This window comes from Arvicanthis niloticus, chromosome 25 (assembly GCF_011762505.2).
Source record: "Arvicanthis niloticus isolate mArvNil1 chromosome 25, mArvNil1.pat.X, whole genome shotgun sequence".
Taxonomy (NCBI): Eukaryota; Metazoa; Chordata; class Mammalia; order Rodentia; family Muridae; genus Arvicanthis; species Arvicanthis niloticus.
Window position 1 is genome coordinate 1,421,624 of NC_133433.1, and position 21,582 is coordinate 1,443,205.

General features: G+C 39.7%; 1 protein-coding gene across 4 annotated transcripts in view; it reads right to left on the minus strand.

Moving 5' to 3' along the window:
• Nucleotides 1–5,558: 5,558 nt before the first annotated feature.
• Nucleotides 5,559–21,582, minus strand: part of Rngtt (RNA guanylyltransferase and 5'-phosphatase) — a 193,806-nt gene continuing 177,782 nt past the window's right edge. The window contains exons 15-16 of one of the 4 annotated variants that reach the window (XM_076924001.1): nucleotides 9,184–9,307; nucleotides 5,559–7,970 (exon numbers count right to left, since the gene is read on the minus strand). In XM_076924001.1, the coding sequence (XP_076780116.1) occupies nucleotides 7,807–7,970; nucleotides 9,184–9,307 (288 nt within the window). In that variant the 3' untranslated portion in view covers nucleotides 5,559–7,806. Of the gene's footprint in view, nucleotides 7,971–9,183; nucleotides 9,308–19,866; nucleotides 20,019–21,582 lie in introns of those variants that run through there. The other 3 variants (XM_076924005.1, XM_076924002.1, XM_076924003.1) reach the window with 3 other exon arrangements.

The window sequence follows — 21,582 nt, forward strand, 5'->3', positions numbered from 1 at the left end:
AAACCCTGCACAGTCTAGATTTTACTCTGAGATTCTAAAAATAATCACGCCCGTACTTTGAGCCTATATAGTTTAGGTCCTGGAAATATAGCCACTGAAGAAATACTTCACATACAAGTTGTATTCTAGAGGGGAGGAGACTTAAACGACAGGCAGAGACCTAGCACATACTGGAAAGAAACCGTAAGGAGGACATGGCACTCCAGGTAGCATGGTCACTGCAGGAGCAACGAATGACATAGAGACTTCTCATATTTATGGGAAGAACATTCCAGATGCACTAAGTTCAAAGTCCTAAAATGAGAGCCTGTTCAGCTCCTAGTTTAGTTCTTAGCACAGGAACTGGAGTGACAAGTAAGGTGAATGGGAAGAGGTCATGCTGCTACCAAACCATACTGAGGGGGGTATGGGACATGCTAAATTAGTCAGGGCTTTCCAGAATGTTTTGGATAGGAAAGCGACCTGCTTCCAAAAACAGTGCATCAACAGTATGGAGAGCACATAGGGAGACAGGTAGAAGCTGGGTGTAATCAAGAGGCTATCCTAAAGATCTGAGTAGAGACTTCAGAAGCTGTGGAGGCAGACCTTGGAATGACAGAGGAACTGTGCAGGGAGATGGAGGCGCTGTCATATTTTGAAGGTAGTTAGTGCTGACAACATCTGCTGATGGATGGATTGGATGGAAGCGTAAGAGAAAGAAGAGAGTCAAAGATGATACAGAGGCAACTGAAGAACTGTGATTGCTATTAACCACGCCGGGAAGATGACTGTGGGCAGGAAAGGAAGCACACAGGAAGGGGGAAGAGCTGAGTTTTGGCGTATTTAGGTTGAGGTGACATTAGACACCCCGGCAAAGATGTTAAACTGTCAGTGAGACGTCTGAATCCAGCACTCAAGAATGAGAGCCATGCTCTAAATGAATTTGGAAACTTTGATAGAGTGGACGGAGGCCTGGGATGCACCTGGGCCATCAGGATAGTGGGAAGGTCGAGAAAGGCTGGAAAAGGACAAGCATTACGTAGGAGGGAAGAGAATCAAGAAGTCATAATGGCCTAGGAGCCAAGTTCATGTGTGTGGAGTGAGCATCACTGGATCAGTGAAAAGGGAACCTCACTTTGCTCTGTTCTTTAAACATCTCTGAAATTTCTCACTGAGCAATGAACACCTGTGTAGCACACAGCCCCCAGGCTGGTTATGCACATGCATTTGACCCTGTGCAGTGTGGTGACAGGCTCTGTGGAGATTAGAGCTTGGTGGATGGAGGCCAGGATGTGGAGGGAACAAGAGCAATCGGCGTTCTCAAGGCCTGTGGTAGCCAACAGAATAGTGGAAGGAGCCAACAGCTAGAGGGAGATGGGGGGCGGGGGGAGGGGATAAGGATAGGATGGCTAGCTGCAGACAGAGATTACAGTTCTATTTTCTAGGCAATCTCCTTGGCAAAACTGTATACTGCTGCCCACCCAGGAAGGCCTAGGTCACCCCTCTCAATTCTACCCACAGAAGATATTTCAGGCATTGTAGCTCCACCTACAAGTGACATTGTCCAGAAACTTTTTAAGACTTTCATGGTGATATGTCCAAATAGTGTTTCTTCAGGACTCACCTTGATGTCTATCAAAGCATGCTGTGCTTATACCAGACATCAAAGCCAAACCAAGATGTCCAGATGGAGGAAAACAGAACGTACAAGGAAACTCTGCAGTTTCTTATTCCTTTAGATCCTGGAAGACATTCAATAGTAGCTGCAAGAACAGACCCCTTTGCTTGCTGTTTGAAAACAAGGCTGGAGGCATGGATTTACCCAAAGGGAACCAGAATTTATTTTTATTTTATGCACACTGGTGGTTTGACTGAGTGTATGTCTATGTGATCCCCTGGAACATGAGTTACAGGCAGTTGTGAGCTCCCATGTGGGTACTGGTTATTGAACCCAGGTCCTCTGGAAGAGCAGGCAGTGCTCTTAACTACTGAGCCATCTCTACCTCCTCAGAAATGTTTGTTGGTGATGGTAGGATTGTTTTGTTTTTAGATTTATTTAGATTTAGTGTTCTGCCGGCAAGTATGCCTACACACCAGATGAGGGCACCGGATCTCATTACAGATGGTCACCTTGTAGTTGCTGGGAATTGAATTCAGGACCTCTGGAAGAATAGCCAGTGCTCTTAACTTCTGAGTCATCTCTCCAGCCCCCATATTTATTTTTTAAACCAAAAACTCCCAACAGTTACCAAAGGATTGCCCTGTGAAAACGAGAAAATGGATGATGGATAGGACTGAGCCTCCTATTTATGATAAGGTAAGTTCAATGAAACTGCACTGAAAAATAACTAGGGCAAAATGATCACCGTTTCGTCTCCCTGCCAACATGTCTCCAAAAGAGAGGATAGGGCCCTACTACCTCCTCATAAGTCTCCTGGAGAGGTTCCTGTTTTCAGCGCAAAAGACAAGAACAGACAAGGTGCTGCTGACAGAAGTAAACAGGAGCTTCCCCAGACATGGCTAACCTAATGAACGTATGGTTCAGGGTTTCAGTTCCCAGGAGAGGACCAGAGTGACACACGAAGAATTTCCATACAGCTAATCCAAGGAAGACAACAGCACAAAAAGACATTCGAATTCCACTACTGCTAAGCTCTGTGACCCAGTCACACCATTTTGTCTACAGCCCAATGTCTGAAGGAGAAAATAACTACAGTATCACATGCAGGCCTCCTTGCAGACATCTGTTTAGGGTGGACACCTTGATCCCGAGATGAAGGGAGGCTGAGGATCCTGCGCTCAGCCCAGCAGTGGAGCACTGTGAACACAGACGGTGCACCACTGTTTTCAAACTTAGATGGCACAGGCTGAGCCATATCACACAGGGCTTTCCTGCAGTGCTAGGGTGCTCTTAGTGGAACTTCAGAGGAGCAGCTTGAAGTTTGGAAAGATCACTCTGAGCTTGTGATCTAAAGAAAAACAGACCAGAGTTGTAACTGAAAAACACATGGCTTCCTGTTGTTCTAGTCCAGCAGTTGTCAACCTGTGTTTGTGATCCCTTGGGAGTCGCATATCAGATACCCTGCATATCAGATACTTAATTGCAATTCACAACAGTGGCAAAAATACAGTTATGAGTAGCAATGGGATAATTTTAGGGTTGAGGGTTACCACAACATGAAGAAATGTGTTAAAGGGTCACAGTACTAGAAAGGTTGGGAACCATGTTCTAGTCAAAGCTAAAATTCTTTTTTTCTTTGTTGTGTTTGGTCAAACGAAGTTCTGTCCCTTACATAGCTGCATTTCTGGGCTAGAGACATGGCTCAGGGGTTAAGAGTGCCTAGTGGAGGCAGTTCACGACTGCCTGTAACTCTAACTCCAGGGGGATCCTACACCTCTGGCCTCCTCAGGCATCCAAACTCACAACATTCATACCCTAACCCATACACATAATATAAAATACAATTAGGAAAAATATTGACAAGTTACATTCTACTTTTTTTTTAAACATATAGGTAATTCCAGTTTTTACCCATGTGCATTTTGCATGAGGGCACAACAGAATCACCATATAATCAGCCATTGTCATGTCCAAATATGATCTTCAGCTGTATAACCAAGAACTGCTGTTCTTCGGAGGGTCTCCATGTCCAACGCCTGGGTTACAAGCCGTCTGGTAGATTACCAACCTAAGTGTTTTACTTAGGGTTTTTATTGCTGTGATAAAACACGATAACAACAACAACAAAAACCTTAGGAAAAAAGAACTTACTTTATTTCATAGCTTATGGTCCCTCATCCAAGGTTAGGGCAGGAACTCGAGGCAGGAACCTGGAGGCAGGAACGGAAGTAGAGACCATGGAAGAGGTGCTTCTTACTGGATTGCTCCCTGTGACTTGCTCGGCCTACTTTCTAGTATCATCATGGCCAGCTGCCCAAGGGTGGCACTGTCCAAGATGTGCTGGGTCCTCCCACACCATTCATCAATTAAGAAAATACCCGACAGGCTTGCCCACAGCCAATTTGGTAAAGATATTGTCTCTATTGAGGTTCTATCTTCCCTAATGACTCTAGTCTGTGTCAACTTGACCTCAAACTAGTCAGCACAATTTGCCAAGACAAGAATCTTGCTAGCCTAGGGTGAGATGCAGGTACAAAGAGCAATACAATTAAAAAGTGTCCCTTGTACAGGCCTGTATTTTCTTACAAAGTAAGTACTTTTCAGGATTGAGATCCTTTTTATGCTACCAAACGATGGCCACAAAATTTTGAAAAATGCCTTTCCACAAAAAATAGCTGGCAAGTCCATGTATCCATGCACATTAAGAATGTGAAATCTGGAAGTCCACTGGCCCTCACTTTATTCTCTTACTATGTACAATGGTAATCTGCTATCAGGGGAGGGGGGAGAGGGGACATTAGAGTTAAACCAAGGCTGATAATAACCCACCAGAGTGGGAGAGAGAGCTGACAGCTAACTGCCACAATCGAGAAAATGATGGGCTGGCACTTAATAACCACGCTTCCTAATTACAGCTGTAGAAGCCAACATCTGAAATATTATACTTCCCATTTACTCTCCTGCTGTCAATTCCGCCTTCTTCACATGGCGAGAGGTCGACGGCAGCAAAAATTCAATTGGGCATACTAAGACACTGCACACCCAGACCGTGAAGAAACACGTAGGCAACAAGTCCACTGGAGTACCGAGACCTGCTTGGGTCTCAGCTCAAAACTCAGGCCTGCATTCTGTATCTAAATGCTGGGAAGGGCACCTACCTAGCACACTTAGGTTGGTGGTAAACATGCAGTCACAAGCATATGGCTGTCAGGGTGAAAACAGACTCCCACAGTCCTGACTTCACATAGAATCATAGTTGGATTGAAAAAGTTCCTTTTGATCAGGCCTAACCTTGACATTTTATGAATGGAAAAAGGAGGGGAGGGGAGGGGAGGGGAGGGGAGGGGAGGGGAGGGGAGGGGAGGGGAGGGGAGGGGAGGGGAGGGGGAACACAACCCAGTAGGAGGTTTAGCCTAGATTTCTTTCTTTAATTTAAATTATTTTATTTATTTATATTCCAGTTGTTCTGGATCCAGCCTAGGGCTTGCTTTTTTTTTTTTTTTTTTTTTTTTAATCACAGGAGTTTATCGTTTGGTTTCCAATTTTCAAGATTTTATTTTATTGGCCTGAAGAAACTATATACAATGCTCAAAATGGTGGTATGTTTAAAGACAGCAAAATCCCACATTAAAAAAAAATACAGTCATTACAAGCATTTGATGGTTCATTATCTCAGGATATTTACTCTAAAAGAAACCCACAAAAAATAATGCAAGAGGATGTTTCTTTGGTAGAGTGTGAGATGGGGTGATGTACAGAAAAGATAAAGTACCTCCACCCTAGACGTCAGAAGGAAAGGCTTCACACACACTGCAGTGTCCGTCAAGTTTCCAGGTCTTTAGATTACTCTCTAGAATGTAACTAGCCAGATGAAGCACCCTAGGAGCAGAAGACAGCAAGAGCCAGCACAGCAGAAGGGACACCAGATCACTGTCAGTGAGACAGGAAAGACACACTGTTATTTTACATCAGTAGTTTTATTACAATACACACTGACACAATTAGAGAAGGAATGTTCTGGCATTTCTGAGCATTTCATGGAAAGCAAAGTAACCATCTAGGCAGTAGTCATCCATATTTTTTTCCAAACAAAAAGCAAGCCTTTACATGCGGTAACTCAGGGAAACAGTCTTCCTATTCTTGTCTAGAAAGTATCAGCTAAAAAACCAGCTGTTGTACTATGAGCCAGAGGGAAGTTTTCCTTCAAGCTGTCCAAATCCTACCTTTCATCCAACAGCCTAAATGACTGCTAGGAGACTTCAGGAGGTGGTGTGTTTGGGGACTACATTGCCAATGATCATGTCACCACAATTGAAAGGAAAGGATGAGCTGAAAAAGTAAGTCCTATATAATGCTCTTTTCACAGAATTCATTTGAAAGGTAAAGTTACCATAAACATTTTAATTCTATCAGAGATCATTGGCAAAAGCGTGTTACTGTATCTTCAAAAGGGCTCTGCTTTTGCACCAGCTTGGAAGCAGCCCAACTATGTCGAAAAGATTCAGTGACCCTGGGGAGCAGGGACTAGATTGTCTGGAGTCCACAGGCAGTTTTGGATCCACCATGTAATAAACAGAAGGAATCTTGACATTTTCCCCTCAACAATCCTGTAGCAGTCAGGTGTTTAAATCCCTTCAGTGCCCAAATGTACAAAAGCAATCTAGGAAAAAAATTAACATGGTATTTTGAATAAATTTGCTAACACATTACATAACTTGGGAAAAACAGAGGCATAAGCCTAAGCACAGTCCTAGTATTCCACACAAAAAAGCACTGCAGATGTAAAGTTTGTTTAAAAACATTAAAACTCAGGTTCATATAAATACAGTTTTGGTTAATCTGTGCTATGTCAAATAAAAATTCCATCAGACCCTCAGCCTGTTAGGTAACGCATTCGAGTTCTCATTTCTGGCTGTATCAGTACAAGAATATACACTGTTGCATATACTTTCAGATATGCTTATACATATATAAAATACAGATCATGAACATTTGTTTTAAATACGTATACTTAAAACCCATGTCTCTAAAAATAAATACATTAAGTAAGCTGCTTACTAGTAGCTAATTCTAAATTCTCTCACAAGCCTATCAGAAAAAGTTTTACAATGGCAGGGACCATTAGCTGCCTTTTAAACCTACTGTCTAGAGTAAACACTGAAGTGCAGCCTCAGAGTGAAATCCTATCTCCGAGCACAGGTGCAGCTGTGGCAATGGGAGCACCACCTTCACGTCCTCTGTGATCCGTCTCTGCAATGCCTCTGTATGTGTCCAGTGGGGCCAGCCTTTCCTAGAGATAGCACTGTGTTCAGTTGACATCACCTTCTAGGCAAAGCTGCCACTGCGTCTGATGCCCTGTTTGAGGGAAATAACCCAACAGCAGTTGTGTTTGCTGCTGCTCCCAGAGATCACAGTGAGTAGGTAAAGCAGAAGGAGCTCTGCTGTCGGAAAGAAGCAATGCTCCCAGGACAGCAGCACATAAAGGACCTGGGGTTCTAAACCTAAGTGCCACAAAGGAACTCAAAACCACTGCCAGGATGAGAACCCCAGACATCTGACACCGCGGTTCAAACAAGAGACACAGTACAATGCCCCAAATAGTTTCTAAAAAAAGGATACAACTCACAAGTAAATGAAGCTATGTTACTGTTTCACACCCCACCCTCACAGAAAACAAAAACAGAAAAACTTCTTCAAATGGTATGGCCAGACCAAACTGTTTAATGTACATAATACTTGACCTTGTCATTGCTCAGAATATAAAAAATTCAGAAATATAAGAAATCCATGATAAGTTAGTGAGACTTTCTAATGCCACTGCCCACATTTTAAAGAGGAAAACTTAAAATCCAACTTTTAAAAAATGCAATATGCTTACAGCTTCAGATTGCTAGTTATGAATCAAATGTAAAGGTGTCTGTTCACATACAAACAAGGCCTCTATTTCATTAACTTCAATCTGATTTAAACCTTTGGATATTTCAATCTGTAGACTCCACAGGGGTAAGGCTGAATTTATCAGGTATAAATAAAATATTTAGGTCCATGATGTACTGTAGTTCAGAGAAAACAAATGTACCAAATATATACAGGCTGACTATGACTTCCCTTAAAACACATGTACCAGTACCAAGCCATACTGTCTCTTTAATTCTCTGGTTGAGAAAATGAGACAACAGCATTCTTCTTCCTCTCAGAGGCAGGGACTAGGTTGGTCGGTGCAGTCTTTTGGGCGGTGGGGGTGGCATGAGCTCTGTGTCAGGGTCCAGGGGATACTTTCTCTTCTGTCCCTGGGCAGCTGCTGCACATCTGTCAATGAACTCAAACAGCATCTCCTTGGTGACAGGATTCGAAATGCTATTGCACACAGCTGTGGACAAAGGAGGATAACATCTCAGGTGATTACAGCGCTGACCTGACTCACTACAGCCTGAGGATGGTCTTCATGCAGCTCTTGCTGTGAAATCATGGCATTTCATGATGGGCAAGCAGGCCTCAGGTTGGGTGCTTTTTTAGTGGTTACTCTTTGCTGGAGTATTAATTTTTAGCAAAGATATTAAGGGATTTTAGTCTAGTAAAACATACTTCATGAAAATCTGTATTTAACTAAAACTTCTATGCAGGAAAGTACACTGCAGTTTTTAAGTCATTCTCTCAGAAAGATGTCCATTCTGTGAAATACAACAGTAATAGCCAATGCCACTAGGGAACAGGAAGTTCTCATGGTAGCTTCCATTCATATTGTTATTTTTATCATTTAGTTAAAAAGCATATAATAAAATAGCCTAATAAGCAAAACATCTTTTCTTGAGTAATCAGAAAATAAGACCAATACGTATCATTTTATGACGGTTTGTTTGTTTGGGAAAGAGGGAGAAGACAATGGAATGAACACATCTTGTCTGAGCATAGATGCTACTTCCAAAAAACACCCCTGGATGTAAAACAGTATCTTTTAATGTGAAAAGGGTGAACTGGCTAACTCTCTCCTCTTCTTGCTTCTCACAGTCATGATCACCACCAGCACTGGACCACTGGGCACGTGAACAGCCGTCCACTGCGCCTCACCTATCTTTTTATAAAACCACCTCTACTCGCAGTATACCTTATGCACCAAAATGAATTTGTACTGTTCTTCACGAAAATAATGATCAATTCTAAATCCCCAAGACATTCATATTACAGCCAAGTACATTCTGAAGGATAGCAGGGCAGTTTTTATGTTTTAAATGGTTTTCATTTACTTTCTCTCCATTGTTTGTAAAGTTATTTTAGGAGCTAGAAATTACATTTCCCTTGCTAATTCTATTTCTTACCATCTGGCAAACAATTGTTTTAATAGTTTTTAATAGATCAGAAATTATCATGGCTTTTTCTTTTTTAACCACTCATTAAGTTAAACTAGTATGCAACCATCCCCCTGTGCTCTTCTGCCCTTTCAGGCACACAGGGCAGTTCCCCAGCAGCCAACAAGGTGCAGGCCTGACCACCTATCTCATCAATCAGGACAGCATCAACAGGACATTTGGGCTTTGACGCCATAATTTTCTGTAATTTACTGTATTGGCCACTCTCATACTCACCCATGGCTGTGTTGTAGGCATTTGGGAAACTTTTGTCTATTCTCTGTCTCATGAAGACCCAGCTGTTGTTCTCAAATTTGCATTCTATAATTTTGTTGTCGTACTGTTTTAGTTCTTTAGTCACCTGTTTTAAAAGAGAATTGATGAAAATATTTTAAATAATTTGAAAGGCTTTTTGCTTCTACTATGTGACAGACACATTAGGAAATGCCAAAAACACCTCAGTAATTCTTCAGGCAGAGCTCTTTGTCGTCTGAAGTGTCTAATCAAGCCTGAAGATATGGTGGACACTCCCAGTACACATGCTCATGGATTTGACACTTCAGAGTTGTGAAAATGGCTGTCAATATATAGCAATTAAAAGAAGCTAAGCAGAAAACAGCCACTTCTGGGCCAAATGCAAATATGTTACCATGGGGACAAAGCCTTCACTCCCGTCTGTGTTTCTGTGGCTTTCAGACAATGAGTGCACTGCTTAGGGCTCACCAACTTTCAGAAAGATCTCACTATGTAGAGTCCTATGCCACCCCCACCCCCAATTATCTTTATTATAGGTAAAAGGGCTATATAAAAAAATAAATACTAGGATCAAATTAGGCACATTTTAAATCCAAACTTACTCCTCAGGCTATTTTCCCTTTTCATCTTTCCAAAGAGTATGGATTTAGAAAGGAAACTACTTTGACTTTAGCTGGTGTGTTTCTTGGCTTCTTTTACCTCAGATGATTGAATATGGATTACAACATACTCTATCAAAGCCACCAAGTATCCATGGTAACTATGGTAAGTCTAAGAAGATAGTCCATCAGGCTAGGAGGATGGTTTTCATAAAAGAAACCTAAGCTTATCTCTGCACTTTTCCAATCAAATGCCAGTCATGGTAATATTTGAATTCTGTCTTCGTCCTTCAGAACTAACAACACTCCCTCTCTTACAACACGGTAGATTGTAATCACTAAACTTCATTAGCATTATTTGAAATGCTCTCATTTTCTGCCTACATATTCACTACCAGCTCGAAAGATGAAGGGATGCAAATTTTTAAGCACTGCTTTCAATTCCGATTAGTCAGGTTGTGTCTTCATAAAAACTTTCAAATTGTTTTCCCTCTAGATGAATATTGCTTTTGATTGGATGGATCGTTTCCATTTTTCAACAGGTCTAATAACTGGTCCAAAACCAGGTCTAACAGGCCCAGGCTCTGTAAACGTAACCCCCCTCCCCCTTACGAACTTGACGCTGTTTAGCAACCTAGCCAATGTGTCCTCGGGTGACCCAGAGTACACAGTCTCACTCCCCTGACTTGAGGAGTCCATGTCCTTTTGACTCATCACTCATGTGCAAGCGCTGGACAACACATTCAGCCTAGGCAACCAGTTCCGGGTTATGCCAAGTAGAAGTTGTTTAACAGAAGGAAGTCTCTAAACCTTTCAAAGTCTTCATTGTCTAATCTCTAAAAGCATCAAAGGGCTTTTTAATATACTAGGTTATGGGAAGAAAGTGCCTTAGACAGAGTAGGAAATCTATAAATGTATAATTAAATAGAAAATAAAAAACAAACCAAAGCCCCGTCTTCAGCATTTTAGGGCACAGTTTAGCAGTATTAGGCATACTCACTGTTGTGCAGCAAACCTTCCTCATGGACGGAGCTTGCAATCCTACAATTTCACATCTCCTGCACACCTAGACCTTCCTGTTTTCTGTTTATGATTTTTACTTTATACATTTCAGATGAGTAGAATCACATAATATTTATCCTTCTAAAGCAATTTATTTTGCTTTAGCATAACATCTTCGGGGTTCATTCATACTGTAGTTCCCTTTTATGTTATATAATATTCCATTATATTTTTTCAGCCATTCATCTGTTGATAGACATTTTTTCCTACATCTTTACTATTGGGACTAATGCTGTAAGAAAATAGGGGTATAAATATTACTTGGAGAGCCTGTTTTAAATTCTTTTGGATATATATGCAGAAGTGAGACTGCTAGATCATATAGTAATTGAATTTTTAATTTTTCAAGCAACTCCCATACTATTATTATCCAGAATGGTTAAATCATATCACGACCCTAACAGTGCATCCTTTATTTGTGGCCATGCTGACAGGTGCCAGATGTTATGATACTATGATTTATTGGTTGTGCATGCTTATTGGTTGTATGCCTTTCCTGGAAAATACATATTTTAATTCCTTTGCCTTTTGTGGGATAGGTATTGAAAGAGGGTCCCATTTTGTGGCCCAAGCTGGCCTTGAACTTCTGATGTCTGCCTCAGTCTCAAACTTGTGATCTGCCTCAGCCAAGTACCGGATCACAAACCTTTATCACATATCCAGCTAATTTTAAAAAAACATTTCCATTAGTATATGTTAACTATAAAAAAATAATGTATTACAGCCAGAGGTTTTCATTTTGTGCATAAGACATATTTGACCACAGTTACTCTCCCATTCTCTCCCCTGTCTTCCTAGTGGACTAGAGAGCAAGAGATCTTACCAAACACCCTTTTACTTTGATGTCTTTCCCAACTGAAGTGCACACACAAAAGCCTTGTCATGCTTGCCTCCACTCCATAATCTATATATTATGGCTTTTGTCTATTCACCCACATATACATACACACATACACTCATATGAGCTACTTGTTGTTTTAACAGGAGATACATAATACAGCACAATTGAAGGAATAAAAATTAAATAAATATTAATATTTAGATGACAAAATATTTTACTTATTTTGTATTCTTTTATGTTTATTTTTCAACGTGGGTGCCTATATTTTAATCGAGGATTTGATATTGCTGAATTTTATGTCTGGGTACTAACCCTCATCAGACAATGATTTCTAAATTTTTCTTCCATTTTATAAGCCACCTTTCTGCTTTGATAATAAGCAGAGTTTTTAAGGTCAATGTCCTTGTTTATTTTTTGTTTTGCTGACTGTAACTCTGGTGTCATTCACTGAGTTATTGCCAGTTTTCTTTCTAAAGTGCTTCTAATTTTCTTTTTTAATCCTTTGAGGCTCAACAGTTTCAGGTCTTATGCTTCAGTTTTTAAACTCTTTTGGAGTTAATTTCTTATATAGTATAGGGGCAAGTTCCATCATCTTCCCCTACTGTGTAATGTTGCTACCTTTGCGAAATATCTTGTCAAGGACTTATTTCTGGGCTCTCTATTGCACTGCCTGCTCTAGTTGTTTTCAAAATACATACATACATACATACATACACACATACACACACACACACACACACACACACACACACACACACACACACAGATAGAGAATGTTATCAGACTATATATATTTATATATATCAGCATGTCCCCAAATCCATGATTTTCCAATTTTAATTTTCCATGCACTATGAGATCACAGGTATATGCTATTAAGTCAGTCTTGGGGTGGGGGGATGGTGGCTAGTTCCTGTGATCTATTTGTCTGTGTCATCGATGAAGCATGCTATTTAAAGCACTGTTACTTTGCAATAGAAGCCAGGGGTGTGAGGCTTGCAACTTTGCTATTTGTCAGCTATTTGGAATTCCTTAAGAGTCCATGAGAATTCTAGCACAGCTTTTCTACTTCTGCAAAAGACACTGTTAGGATTTTGTTAAGTTTACACAGCATCTCAAGACTGCTGTTAAATGCTATGGATACTCTGATAACATTCTCTCCTGATCCATGACTACTCAAAAGCTTTCCATTTATTTTTATCTTCTTTTATTCCTTTTAACAAGAAACACTGCATATGTTTCTTTAAGCAACTATACAAGTAAACTCACTAAAGGAATCATGCTGACATCAAAAGGCACACTCTGAAAACAGCTGTCAACAAAATTATATCTTTGGCATTTTAGAAGAATGTTGACAAGCAAGCTAGTTACTGGCTAGCAACTAAAAGTTAAGTATCATAAAGCTTATCACTCTTGTGTTCTCAGTTTCAGACTTAAGCAGTATTACTATCTATCTGCTATAGCTGCTTGCCCAAATATTACCAATCTGGAAAAAATGTTTCCAGAAAATGAATGCACCAGCCACTACTACTTTAAATTCATGACCGTATTCAACAAGAAACTGTGCTCTTCATTAGTTACATGTACATTCCCACCACGGACAGGCTGCAAGATAATTATCTGATTGGGTGGTAAACATATTTAACTGAAAAAAAAATACCATCTTTTATATGTGCATAAACTAAAGTTTTCACATAAAAAATTAGTGAGTACAGAAGAGTGACTTAATTTTAGCATCTATATTCTTCTGAAGACAATTACATATCATTATTGACTGAAAGAGGACCCCTGTTGTCATCTACATCAACTCTGTTATCCTAGTTTGAGTGTGTAAACATTTATAAATTAGAATTTCATACTATACCCACTATTACCGTTAATCTATTTAATAATTTGAATAGGAGGACAATACCAAATCACAAAGGCCATGCTAACTGCTGGCATCCTGCACAAAGCGGATGGTAGAACAGACACCTGCAGATGGCTGCCCTGCTGGGCGGCCGTATCAAGTGAGCTTCTTAGAGAGGAGCTTTAGTTTGCTCAGAAGACATTAAAAACAAAACAAAAATACAAAACAAAAAACCTAAAATACCCCCACACCAAGAAAGCCACTACTATGAGTTTCTTCCTTTTTTACATTTAATTTGGAAAGATTTAAGATTGGCACAAAAGTTGTAAAGGTGGTAGGGGTAATTTCCTATTTTCTTCTGCCACTTTCTGCTAACATTTATATTTTATTTATCAGCACTGGTATAACATAAACTAAAGACTATCAAGATTTCTATTTTATTATCTATAATAGGACCCAATTCAGGAAACCACTTGAATTTAATTGTTACATGATAGTTTCTTCCAATCTATAGCAAGTAATCAGCCAGCCCTTGGGTTTGTCTCTCTTTCTTTCTTTCTTTTCTTTTCTTTTCTTTTCTTTTCTTTTCTTTTCTTTTCTCTTTCTTTCTTTCTTTCTTTCTTTCTTTCTTTCTTTCTTTCTTTCCTACCTACCTATCATCTATCTACCTACCTATTATCTATCTATCTATCTATCTATCTATCTATCTACTTACCTATCATCTACCTACCTACCTACCTACCTACCTACCTACCTACCTACTTATCTATCTATCTGGGCTCTGTAACCCAGGCTGGCCTTTTATCACGGTAACTTTCCCATGTTAGTTCTCTAAAGCACTGGGATTACAGGCATGAGCCACCACATCCAGGTGCCTGAAAATAAGAGTGCCAGTCAGATATTTCAAGAATGATGCTAAAATTAGAATTTTTTAAAAAATTGGTGTTCCCTCATGATAAAGAATTTCTGGGTGTGGCAAGGAGTACCCTTCTGGTCCTTTTATACTATAGTAGTTTCCTGTGTTACTGGTGACAGTAACTCTGGTTACTTAGTCAAGGTGGTTATTTGCCAGGTTTCTTCTTTGAGTACTCTATTGGTTGGTGTGACTTATGTGTCTAGTCTGACTTCAAGGACAGGAAAATGAAAGTCCACTTCCTGGAAAGTATTATTAAAGAATATGTGGTGTTCATTTATTTTACTTATTTGAAACTTCACATGCATGAATGTGTTGCTTCCTGAGTGTGTGCCACTTGTGTGCTTGATACCAGAACAGATCAGAAAAAGGAGTCAAACTCCTGGAACTCAAGTTACAGATGGTTGTGATCCACCATGTGGGTGCTAGAGAACAATCCCAGGTCCTCTGAAAGAGCAGCCAGTCCTCCTAACAGCTGGGCCATCTCTCCAGTCCAATGTGGAATTTATTAATAACAAAATTTATAAACGTTGGAGGGTTATCTTCTGAGGCTATGCAATACCTTCACTTCTCCAAGTTTCAATCATGACTTCCCCTTACCCATCCACACACCTGCCTACAGTAATTACTAATGAAGCATCCAGGGGCCTTTCAACTGCCTTCCTTCCTTCCTACTCTTGTACTCGCACTGGACTTCCACATGAAAAAGTTGTCTATTTTCCTTTATACAATTTATCCATTGAGCATTTGGTATATGTCAAGCATTATAAATCAGCAATCAATATTTGAACTATAATTTTTTTTTTTTCATTTTTGGCTCACTCTATGGTTCATGCTTGTCTGTAACTCAATATGTAACTACTGGCCTCAAACTTACAGCCATGGTTACAGGAGATGTGTCACTCTAGGTGAGCTCTAAGGCTTCAAAAGTCCATGCCATTCCCAATTAGCTCTCTCTGCTTTGTGCTTATGGATCGATACTGCTCTATCACCATGACTACCTGCCTGTTGCCATGCTCCCTGCCACAACAATAATGAACTCTGTGATGGTTTGAATGAGATTGGTTCATATATTTAAATGCTTAGGGAGTGGCATTAGGAGGTTTGGCCTTGGAGTAGGGGTGGGCTTGTTGAAGGAAGTCTATCATTGGAGGTGAGGATATGGGGTTTCAAAAGCTCAAACTAGGCCCAGGGTCTCTCTCTTCCTGTGGCCCACAGATTCAGATGTAGAGCTCTCACTATTTCCAGCATCATGTCTGCCTACGCACCTCCTTGTTTCCCACCATGACGATAACAGACTAAATTTCTATACACAGGTCTCAATTAAATGTTTTGTTTTGGAAGAGCTACTGTGCTCATGGTATCTCTTCGCAGTAATAAAAACCCTAAGACAGACTAACTGTATTAAAAAACGAACTCCCAAATCAAATGTCATCATTTTATAAGCTGCTTGCTCACAGTGTTTTGTCATGGAAATAGAAAAGTAACTAAGATACATGGGACTGAACTAGAAGGAAAAGTGTGCTTCAAATTAGTGATGAGCAATGGGTCCAAAGACCTATGGCAAAAACTTATATAATCTTAGCATACTAAAGAACCAAAAGGAAGACAACTCAGGGTATGCATGTGTGTACGAGAGAGGTCTCCCATGAGCGGTCAGGGGTGGTTGCACACAGATTTGACACATTCCCAACTCTTACAGCCTACATAACCCATTTCATATGCTTGTATGTTGTAGCTGCCTATGTGAGACCATTTTGTTTTGTTTTGATTTGATTTCCTTTGTGATAAAGATAAAACCTAGGGCCTCAAGCTTGCTAATTATTCTTCCATAGAGACACAGGGCCCATCCCATTCCAAAGACTCCTCAAATCTAACATGTTCTACTTGTCATCTTCTTCCTAATCTATTTCTTCTTGTCACTTTCCAAAAATATGGCAACATTATCACCCGATTTGACAGAAATCCAGATGTCCTGACTCTTCCTCTTTATTCTTATATTTAATCCATTAGAGAGGGCTTACTAATTGCACATACAAAAATCTGGGGTTTTAAAATTTATTTTACTACCCTGGTTTTAAAATTCATAATCCAAGACACTGTTGCCTTGTAAATGGTCTCCCCACCCCTCCAATTTTTATACTAAAGCTAGATTTACTTTAGAAAAATATGAGCCTAATTGTAACCCCTTGCTTAAGAGAAAATATCTGTCAGGCTGGAAAGGAGGAAATAGGTTTATCATGATTCCCAGATGACAACACTTACATAGAAGGACTGCATAAAGAGGTTCTTAACAACTGCAAGTTTAAAAACGTTACAGAACACAAATATATAACATACATAGAGGTCACTATCTGAACACTAGAACTAAGACCACAAAATAAGGTATAAATCTTATTAAGTCAGCTGGGCATGGTAGCAGATACCTGTGATCTAGGTTATTCAGGAGGCTGAGGCAAGAGGATTTCTGCAAGCTTGAGTCTAGCCTAAGCTATATAGTTAAGGCCTCATCTCAAAAACAGAAAATGAGACTTGAAATTTGCAGCCTCTATACTGTCAATTACAAAATACCAATAAAAGAAAAAAAGGGGGGTAAATAAATATAGAAATATAATATAGAAATATAGATCAAAAGATCCAATATTGTTGCCATCTTTCTTCCCAAAATGATCTACGAATTCAACACAACCACAAGGAAAACCTCAACAAATCTCCCCACCACCCCTGCCAATAAGGGTCTTACTATAAAGGTCAGGTTGGGTTTAAACTTAATGCTTTCCCTGCCTCCTCGGTCTCTAAGTGGTGCCATTTCAGGCATGTGCTGCCATGCCCAGTTAAAATTATTATCAGACACTGACACCTAATTTCAAATGAATTTTATGTGGAAAGCCAAAGGAACCAAGGAACCAAGCTTGGCATGGCTGTACATACCTGTAATCCTAGTACTTGCTAAGAAGAGGAAGTGGCAGGAGTTTAGGGTCATCCTATGCTACATAGTGAGATCTTGGTTGGCCTGGGCTAGAAAACAGTATCTTAAAGCACATCACAAACACAATACATTAACATAGCACAACACAGAAAAGAATATATATGCCCTTCAACTGGTCAAAAGATAAACTAGAGTAAAACTGTACAATGAAATACTATCAAGAAATACCATCTACTGGTAAGTTCAATAACACTGGTGAATTTCAAATGCACTGTGTAAAATCTAAACAATGATCCTCTAAAAGCCATTAAGCAAATCACTTCCCAGGGCACGGCAGAGAAAAGAGTTACAGAAATAGATCAGTGGCAATGGAGTAAAGAAGGAAGTGAACAAGTACAAGGACCATCTTGTGAGAAGTTGAGAAAGGAGCAAAGCTGTTCCCCATATTGATTCAGTGGTAGCTGTGTGCCTGCACTTATCTATCCAAACTCACAGGACTGTACACCAAGGAGTTAATTTAGTATAAACAAATTCTAATGTGAAAACAAAAACAAATGTTTTATTGATTAAAAATACATGTAAATTTAATCATATCCTCAACTCAATGATTTCTCTCTTCAAGGTATTAAATGAAACAGCCCCCTACACCATCCTAACTTCTATAAATTATCACAGTGTGCCTTATACTTTTTATTTGCACTGTGTATCATTATCTGTGAATTAGCTGTTCACTGTTGATTTAACCTGTCCACTAAAGTGACTAATAATTATTGCTAATAACTTCATTGATATTGAGTACTATTCAAAGTAATCTTTAATTTTTGAATCCTCACAGCCCTAGAAAACAGACATTATTACTAGCCTCATTTTATATAGAGAAAAACAGGCACCAAAGAGTTTAGTAATTCAACAAGTATTTAATAGATGATACTGAAGAAACATACTATGTCTACAAGATTCTTTAATAATCATATTTAATTTAGGCTGAACAAAATCCAGAGAAATGTTAGATCCCAAAGGCAGAGAATTTAAAAAATTTGTATAACGACAGAGCTAACTTGTTTTATTATCAAAATTCAAGTTTTTGCACTAAGGGTGTGGCTCAGTGGTAAAGTTGTGCCTAGAGTGGATTGGATTTGTAGCAGTGAAAATAAGTGAGTTAAAATAAAGCTGTGCTTTTTTTTTTTCCTCTCTCCCACGAATCTAAGCTCTAGGTGAAAAAGATACTGCAGAGAGCAAAGGCAAAATACACTTATATACAATTTCACTTCTGGCATAAAGAACTCTATTAATCAGTTACTTCCAAAGATAACATTTCACTTGGGAAAGTTTGCAGGCATGAACTGAGCTTCTGTGTGACTGATGAAGAGCAGAAGACATACACACTGGCTGAACTTCTCCTTCTCTTCCCAAGTGTGTATCACTCTGACCTGGACCGTTTCTACTGTTTGCTATTCTCCTTGTAGTATTACCAGAAGTCCCAGCAAATTACAAGATTTCTCAGTCATTAAGAGTTTACAATAGGTTAATTTTAAAATGGGCTACATCTCACAGCTGCAAAGCTTTTGTCTGATTTTTAAACCAAATGAGACGCCATTATTGGAACAAATGAACTTCCCATAGGAATAGCTAGCAAAAAGAAAAGATCCCAGTAGAGAAACAGGCACCTCTGCCAGGTGAGTGAGGTTAGTGAGGTAATGACAATGGCTCAGGAAATGGTGATGAATTCTGCGACACAATACACTGGCTCCCTGTCTGTTTAGTACAGACATGATGAGAATTACAAAGAGATAAAGAATTCATTGCATGCTTAAAATAATAAAAGAGATGAACATGGAAAGCTTTACCTTCTAACACAAGGAAGCTAAATGCAACATGCATGTCTAACACCTTTTTCTTTATAAACAACTCTAAGTATACTGACAGACTTATCTGATCTTACTTGGTTTTAAAAAATACATATTATAAAACCACACACACACACACACACACGAAAATTCACAAAGTACAGGATGTGAAGGCTTTCTGGCTGTGACATCTGTCACCCCATTGTTTGCCAGAATTAATTTGGCTGCTCTGGCTGGTTAGGCAGGTGTCCTCATCCTCCCTCTGCTCTATGTGTATCTTCCTGAAGCTAAGTATGTGGTTGGGGAATGATCTTCCCAATAGAGGATGTTCTTTAGTCAAGGGTATATGAGTAGCTACACTCCAATGACAGGACCTCCAAAGACATTCTCAATACTATTTGCTATACTGATTTTTAGAAACAGTCTATCCATTTTATGTACAAATTTTTTTTACATACAATATATTTTGATTATATTTTTCCTCCTCTTCCAACTCTTTCCAGAGCTGATACACTCCCTATCCAACCAAGAGGTCCATATTCTCTCCAGCCCCCCCAAACAAAAAGTCAAAACAAATGAACAAGACAAAAAGCAAACAGAACCGTTGGGGTCTTCTCTGTGGTGTCTGGTTTGAACTTGTGCAGCTTCTTTTATGTTCTGTCACAGTCTCCATGAGTGAGTTCCTATGTATATCAATCCATGTTTCTGGATGACAGTTTCCTTAAGAGTCATCTACTACCTCTGGCTCTTACAGTCTTCCTCCTCTTCCACATAGCCCTGTGAACATTGAGGGGTGGAGTTTGATAAAGGTATCTCATTTTACAGATGAGTGCTCTCAAGTCTCTGTCTATCTGTATAGCGGTGGGGCTCCACATTAATTATTATCAACTGCATGAAAAGCTTCTCTGATGAGGGTTGTGTGATGCACTGACCTACGGGGAGAGCAATATGACAGTAGGAGTCATTTTAGTACTACTTTAGCGGAGTAATAGCAGTGAGTTTTTTCACAGACTATGATGTAATTAGACTCAGGCTTTTGGACACTTTCAGCAGTCAGAGATAGGTTTGATCTCATGGTGCAGGCCTTATGTCCAATCAGAATGTGCTTGGCTGCTACTCCCAAGAGGGTTGTGCTACTTTCACATCCCTATATTTTGCAGGCAGGTTACTGTTCCAAGTTGCAGGGTTTGCAGTTGGGTGATAGTAATGACTACTTTTCTCTTCCAGTAGTGTGCAAAGTAACTTCCAATACCACAAATGCTCATCAGTAAGGGTAAAGCTTTTCCTTGAATATCAACTCCATTTCTTCATATTTGATGGCATATATAAATGTCGTCTTCAGCAACAGGTTTTATTATCAGGTTATGAAGGGCCATCAATAGCCTTGACAACAGCCTGTAATGTTTGGAGGCTGGGGGAATGGACCCCTCTGGGATATGACTCAACAAGATATAACCCATTCCTGGCACTAGAGTTTTTAGTGACATAAGATGTAGTTGGGACAGTGACTCTGATCACTGATGTAGTACTGGGTTTCTGTACAGCTTTCTAAAAGCCCTTCATGTTAGTTGTTCTTCCCCATATTCCCTCCTTTACCCTGTTTTCCTATCTCTCTTCCCATTTAATCCTTCTAGAAAAATACACTTTTACCTTTGGCCCCTGACTAGCTACCTAACAAATATTGCAATATTTGTCTTCTGGAGTCTTGGTTACTTCACTCACAATGATTGTTTCCAGCTCTATCAATTTACCTGCAAACCTTATAATTCTTTCCCCCACCCCACCCCACCCCACCCCTTGTTTTCTCTTTTCTTTTTTGAGACAGGATATCACTATATAGCTCTGGCTGTCCTGGAACTCATAATGTAGACTAGACTGACGTAAACCCACACATGTCCACCTGTCTCTGCCTCCAAATTGCTGAGATTAAAGCTGTGTGTCACTATGCCTTGCTCAATTTCGTTTTCCTTAAGAGGTGAATAATATTCCATTAAGTAAATGTACCACATTTTCATTATCCATTTGTCCTATTTAGGGTTTCATCACTGTGAATAGATGCCATGACCATGGCAACTCTTATAAAGAAAAACACTTAATTGGGGCTGGCTTATAGGTTCAGAGGTTTAGTCCATTCTTGTCATAGCAGAAAGCTTGATGGCATGCAGGTAGACAAGAGGTCTACATTTGGATCAGCAAGCAGCAGGAAGAGAGTGACACTGGTTCTGGCGCAAGCTTCGGAAACCTCAAAGCCTACCCTTTGTAATACCCTTTCTCCAACAAGTCCATACCTCCAATAATGCTACTCCCTGTGAGTTTATGGGGCCATTTTAATTTAAACCAC